The sequence below is a fragment of the Oreochromis niloticus genome, linkage group LG14, assembly GCF_001858045.2.
Source record: "Oreochromis niloticus isolate F11D_XX linkage group LG14, O_niloticus_UMD_NMBU, whole genome shotgun sequence".
Lineage (NCBI taxonomy): Eukaryota > Metazoa > Chordata > Actinopteri > Cichliformes > Cichlidae > Oreochromis > Oreochromis niloticus.
The window spans coordinates 28,229,465-28,235,824 of NC_031979.2; the positions used below are offsets into that span (position 1 = coordinate 28,229,465).

General features: G+C 39.4%; 1 protein-coding gene across 1 annotated transcript; it reads right to left on the reverse strand.

The window, feature by feature from the left end:
* Positions 1-1,882: 1,882 nt before the first annotated feature.
* Positions 1,883-5,274, reverse strand: LOC102082640 (dehydrogenase/reductase SDR family member 11-like). The gene is made up of 7 exons (XM_019367506.2): positions 5,034-5,274; positions 4,218-4,427; positions 3,774-3,868; positions 2,989-3,118; positions 2,777-2,869; positions 2,613-2,678; positions 1,883-2,497 (listed from the first exon to the last, which is right to left on the reverse strand). The coding sequence occupies exons 1-7, from the start codon at positions 5,163-5,165 to the stop codon at positions 2,468-2,470; spliced, it is 756 nt and encodes a 251-aa protein (XP_019223051.1). The 5' UTR covers positions 5,166-5,274; the 3' UTR covers positions 1,883-2,467.
* Between the last annotated feature and the right edge of the window lie 1,086 nt (positions 5,275-6,360).

Below are 6,360 nucleotides of genomic sequence, written 5' to 3' on the forward strand. Positions count from 1 at the left end.
GAGCCCAGAAAGTTTTCTAAAGAGATTCAAAGTGAACTTCATGCTCAAGAAACATCAGTGTCAGATCACACCATCCGTCATTGTTTGAGCCAAAGTGGACTACATGGGAGACAACCAAGGAGGACACAATTGTTGAAAACAAATCATGAAAAAGTCAGACTGGAATATGCCAAACTTCATGTTGACATGCCACAAAGCTTCTGGGAGAATGTCCTACAGACAGATGAGACAAAAATGAAACTGTTTGCCAAAGCACATCAGCTCTATGTTCACAGACAGAAATGAAGCATATCTAGAAAAGAACACTGTCCCTACTGTGAAACATAGAGGACGCTCTGTTATGTTCTGGGGCTGCTTTGCTGCATCTGGCACACAGTGTATTGAATCCGTGCAGGGTACAATGAAATCTCAAGACTATCATGGCATTCTAGAGAGAAATGTGCTGGCCAGTTTCAGAAAGCTTGGTCTCAGTCGCAGGTCATGGGTCTTGCAACAGGACAATGACCCAAAACACACAGCTAAAACACCCAAGAATGGCTAAGAGGAAGACACTGGACTATTCTAAAGTGGCCTTCTATGAGCCCTGACCTGAATCCTATAATCATTTGATTGCAGTGATTGCCTCAAAAGGTTGTGCAACAAAATATTAAGTTGGGGGTACCATCATTTTCGTCCAGGCCTTTTCCATGCATTTATTTTTTAAATAATTCCCCTGAAGCATGGTTGAAAAGCAATGTCTGACTTTCATTGGTTAACATTTATAGAATTTTTATTTATTATTACTTTTGTCAGATTAAAGTTATGTCTGTGACCATTATGATTTTTTCTTTCATTGACTGAAAGGTATCAACAATTTTGTCCACGTCTGTCGGTAGTCTAACTCCTCCAGGATGGTACATCCAAATGCACCAAAGTTTGCTGTGCAACCCGTGAATTATGGGGTTTCTGTTCAGGGAAACCTTTCTGACTGTTTTTTCACTAGTTTTACATTTGTTGAGGTTCTGTGTCACTACTGGTAGCAGGAGGTTATACCTGGACCATACAGAGGTTGTATAGGTAGTCCAACTCCTCCAGGATGGTACATCCAAATGCACCATTACCAGAAAAGTTGCTTTGCTCACAGCACAGTTTCAAGAGCATGAAGGAAATTCCAAAGGTTAGGCAGTTACTCTAGGAGACATGGACAACGCCGTAGGTCCTTAAAACATCAGCAGGACAAGTATCTGCTCCTTTGTGCAAGGAGGAACATAAAGAGCATTACCAAAGTCCCACCAAATGACCTACAGTTCCTGGAGGAATTGATACCACTGAATGAGCCCACATTCACCTGACATAAAACCAACAGAACACCTCGGGGACATTATATTTCTGTGCATGTGATGCCACCAGGTTGCACCTCAGGCTGTCCAGGAGCTCGGTGATGCAATGGTCCAGATCTGGGAGTGCCCCCAGGATACCTCCCAGTTACCCAGTTGATCCATGATTTCCACCCCGTTTAATAGTTTTTATTATATTTGCCAATTAGTATGAGCAGTGTCTGAGAGAAATGACACAGTTTTTCTGATATGTATTCAACCAAAGACAGGATGGAATTTCCTTGGCTATCTAGTTAGTTATAGTAATTTCTTCTGGCTGTTTTTATCAAAATCTTAGAGATTTATGTCTCTGCAGATATTTAAAAAACGTACTATACTTACTTTAATTACAATATATTTAAGCAATTTTATTGATTTAAAAAAATCAATTTCATATATTTTGCCTTAACCTTAAATATATTCTTTGTTTTTTCATTTATATATATATATATATATATATTGTACTGGATATTCTCCACAGCACATAAATATCCTTTAGCGCAACAAGAAAACTGCAATGAAACAAATTTTCCTGAAAGTTTTATTAATTAGCAAAAATTATCAATAAAATGTTATAGAGTGTTTTCATGAGTACATAAAGTCGGTAAAATTTACCAGTACATTATGGTCACATGCTGCAACTTCTCACTGAGATGGAAAAAAACGTCTCACAGTCTGTTTTAAGGAGGCTACAAATTAAAAATGCAACAGTTTCTCCTCAGGGATGAGAAAATGCACTCTGTGTATGTCTAACTGACATCCTCATCGAAGGTTCTAACCAGATGAAATGAACACCTGCTTAACAGTAAAAACACTCTTAGAGCCTAAATACTGTCCAGCAACTGAGGTCTGTTACAATAAGAAGGAAGCTGTCATTCATCAAAGTGTTTTTATGGGCATTCCTTGCTGGCCAGTAGGACGCTTGTAAAAAGGTACCACGGGGGCCTTTGATAAGAAGATAGTTAGACAGAACAAACAGCTGGATGAGTTTCCTCCATTTTATTCTTCTGTGAATTGATTACAATCTGACAGTGTTGAGAAGTAAGGAGAGCCAGTCACACTACTGATGTAAAGATTGGGATGGGTCTCACGGCCAAGTTGCATGACACCTGCTACACACTTTCAAGCAAAATCTCCCCAATCTGAAAGAAAAGATAGAGGAATGTTATCTTATGACTAAACTGCTGATATTTAAAATGCAAAATAGAAAAGTTCAAAAGGTCACAAAAAAGATGAAAATAAGAGAAAATCTCAAACCTGAACATGAGGAGGGGCACTGAGCACGTATGTGATGGCACTGGCGAGGTCTTTTGCTTCCAGAGGCTATCAAAGAATTGAAAAGTGCTTAATGAAATTTTAGCTGAGTAATCATATCAACAATACTGTAGGAATTGTAGGAAATAAAGGAATAAAAATTTTACCTTATATTTAGTGGATATAGCAGCTGCTTTATCAGAATCATCTCTGTAGAGGCGGTATGCAAATTCTGTCTTCACAAAGCCAGGAGAAATGCTCTGCAAAATGACATTATTAATGAGGATTCTTCAAGAAGTACTGTGTGTGCAACTTATAACAGCTGACATTAGTGTTAAAGGTACTTTGCAGCTGGTTACAGTGTCTTTCAAAGGCTTACTGTGGCCCGGATATGAGTGTTTTCTGCACGCAGCTCCTGCCTCAGGCCCTCAGTCAGCGCAGTTACAGCATACTTGGTGCAGGTGTAGAAATGTACATCAGCATTAGGAAACACTTGATGACCGCACACACTGCAACAGAAGGATATTTACAAGCTGCTAATCAAATCAGCATTTACCAACATATTCTGATCTGATCTCAGGCCTTGGTGTTACAACAACTATGGCAACAGTTACTATATAGTTTAACATCCATCTGTTTTCTTTTGCTGATCTAATTCAGGGTCCTGGAGCCTCAGGTACACCCTGGACTATCACAGGACACAGAGAGACAGACACAATTCAACTAAACTAACCCAACTAACTGCATGTCTTTGGACTATGTGGGAAGGTGAGAACTCCTGCAGACACAGGGAGAACATGCAAACTACACAGAGAAAGATACCGGCCAGATGCTGGATTTGTTTCTATATAATTTATATGCATTTTTTCTTTGATGATTTTCATAGTAAACTCAAAATCTTTTAGTTCTGAACTGCTATCTGTCCAATGAAAGTGATATGAAGATGTCACTTATGGTTTTAGGATATTGTTATTGACATTTTTCATTGGCTTCACTGGCTATACTGAGGTTCTTAAATGGGGAGATCAAATGTGTGCTGTGAAAAAAGTCCATTGTGCAGAGTTGCCAAAAGAATGACTGAATCATAAAATATTTGTGTTAGGATTAAATCAATAAACTTCACAAGGATACCCATCACTGTCCTTAAGTAAAATAAAACTGCACCTGTTTATGTTTATGATGTGCCCATCGTCCACGTTTCGCTCTTTCATTGACTGATAAGCTTCACGTGCGCAGATACACAGTGCAAGAACGTTCACCTGTAAGAAACCAAGCAGTGAATTAAACGGTAAAGAAAATATTTGGAGTCATCCATTCACTTCCGCTTATCTCCTTTCAGGGTCACAGGGGGCACTGGAGCCTATCCCAGCTGTCTTAGGGCAAGAGGCAGGGTACACCCTGGACAGGTTGCCAGTCTGTTGCAGGGCTAACACACAGACAGAGACAATTATTCGCACTCACATTCACTCCCGCATTTACACCTATGGGCAATTTTAGTGTTTCCAATTAACCATTGCTTTACATACTTTCATATGTACTACACAACAACATATTACTGCATATCAACCAGGAAAAAATTTTTTTTCTAAAATAACTCTGAGTTCTTACATCCCACATGTTTTTCCAGGCACTGGTTTTGCCATTTAGCAGCGCCTCTGGATGAGCCAAGCCAGCGTTATTGATGCACACGTCCACGCCTTTGTGCTGCTCTTTGATCGCGGCGAACATGGCCAGAATCTCCTCCTCTTTGGTCAAGTCGCACTTGAAAGGGACCAAAACACCAGGGTGGCCGGCGCTCTGACACTCTGCTGCCAGTTTCTGAAACCAAAAAGGAAAAGACAACTTTAACATAATAGCAAAATTAGAAATAGGAATGAAAACGATGAATATATGAGTATAGTCAGGGGCTAAAATGGGATTTGTAGATGTGAGAACCCTAAGATCATTGTAGTGGTTATAGGAGTGTGAGGAAATGAATCAGGAGTCACAATAGGCTCTATTAAGAGCTCCAGCAGATTTTTTTTGTCTACAGGCTGTGATCAGCTGACCTGTGCTGGCTGTTGACCCGAGGTTTACTGCTCTTTGTGGATTTACACAACTCATCAGTATGTAAGCTATCATGTCTGACTTCCGTCTCCTACACTGCCAACATACTGTTTATACATTTTTTTTATTATACTGCATAGTAAACAACTTGGATCTGGTATTGTGCAGCTCATTGTAACCCATGCATATAGACCAATATATACAGCATAAATTATTTACTGTAAAACAAAAAGTTTGTCTGCTCGACAGCCATTATCTGATGTCCGCTTGACAGAGCTACATAACTGCATATCTGCATAACATTAAAAAGTCCTTTGCATTAGAGTTTTACATTAAGTGTTTCTCTTCCGAAATTGAATTTCTTATTTCAGAGCAAACCTGTATTTTTCCCACGTCCCTGGCGCAGCCCACCACTTTCATTCCGAGCCGGACCAGCTCCACGGCTACAGCCGCCCCAATGCCGACCGAGGCTCCGGTCACCAGAGCCACTCTACCCCGCCAGCGCTCCATCACAGACAGCCGTAACCAGCTCACGCCCCAAACTTACGAAGAGAGGGACGTGCCAAGGTAGGTATCCCCCACAAAATTAGTTTCCTCTGCGTCGTGAGCGCGCCCGAGGTAGGGAGAACGGATCCAGTTGACTCCGCCTCCATTCCAACCAAGTTACTTGAAAATAGTAATTAGTTACAAATTACTGATTAGGTTATCCAGTTACTTTACTGATTACTTATTTTTAAAAGTAATTATTTACTTTTAAAAACATGATACACAACCTGAATACGTTATAAAGCAATAGACCTTTCAGCCCAATTAGATTTTTTTCTGCATAATCCATCTAAAATTGGATGAATTGAAAAAGTGTCTTTTGAAAATTGGTTTTATTAGTTTTAATCTTTTAACTTTATGCACACTGCATCAAGCAAAAATTCACATTATATGGAACAGCCGATGACTTGGAGAAATTTGTTTAACATTTAAACATATTTTGTGCATATTCACGCATGTAAAATAAACACATTTTTTGTGTTTATATTGTCTGTCTGTGATTTGGACAGCCAAGCGTGTGCTCTCAACGCAGGGGAAACAAATTCTGCCGGGGACAACTACCTTGACATGACTGCCACAATAAAAACTGAAGTGAGTGAGCTAATTAATTTGTAACATTCTGTATAATATTAAGTATTTGTGACCATTCGGCCTTTGTTAAGGATTTCCTCCCTAAGATTAGAGACAATATGGGAAGAATCAATGAATCCTCAGTCATGCTCTATACAGCAGCAAAGAGACATATAACTTTGAGGGGGAAATGCTTCTTTAGGATGAGTCCTTCCATTTTGCAGAAATGGAAAACTTGTGAAGGTCATCAGCATTTCATAGCTCAACAAGAAGGAAAGAAGGCATGATTTGGTAATACTTTATACCAGAATTGTGACTCGCAAATTAAAAACTTCTGAGGAAGTTGAACTTTTGATCATGAAGGGTTTTGGGGGGGCAAACAAGCTTCCATAAATAACCCATGTAAAATAAAAAAAACTACACCAAACATATTGGATACAGAAACCCTTTTTTAACAAAAAGCTTTAAACGGGCGTTTTTGTGCACCATCTGGTAAAAATTAACTTTTACACAGAGTCAGGTTTACAGAGTTATAATGGATGATGAATTGCAACTCACCGGTTTTATAGTAACATAAACTGGCTGCCAC

Excerpts from the sequence above, each read along its gene's own strand:
- LOC102082640 (XM_019367506.2), bottom strand. The coding sequence starts at position 5,165 with ATGGAGCGCTGGCGGGGTAGAGTGGCTCTGGTGACCGGAGCCTCGGTC. Across the intron at positions 4,428-5,033 it reads GGGACGTGGGAAAAATACAG|AAACTGGCAGCAGAGTGTCA; the intron begins GTTTGCTCTGAA and ends TTTTGGTTTCAG. Across the intron at positions 2,679-2,776 it reads CTATATCCACTAAATATAAG|CCTCTGGAAGCAAAAGACCT; the intron begins GTAAAATTTTTA and ends ATTCTTTGATAG.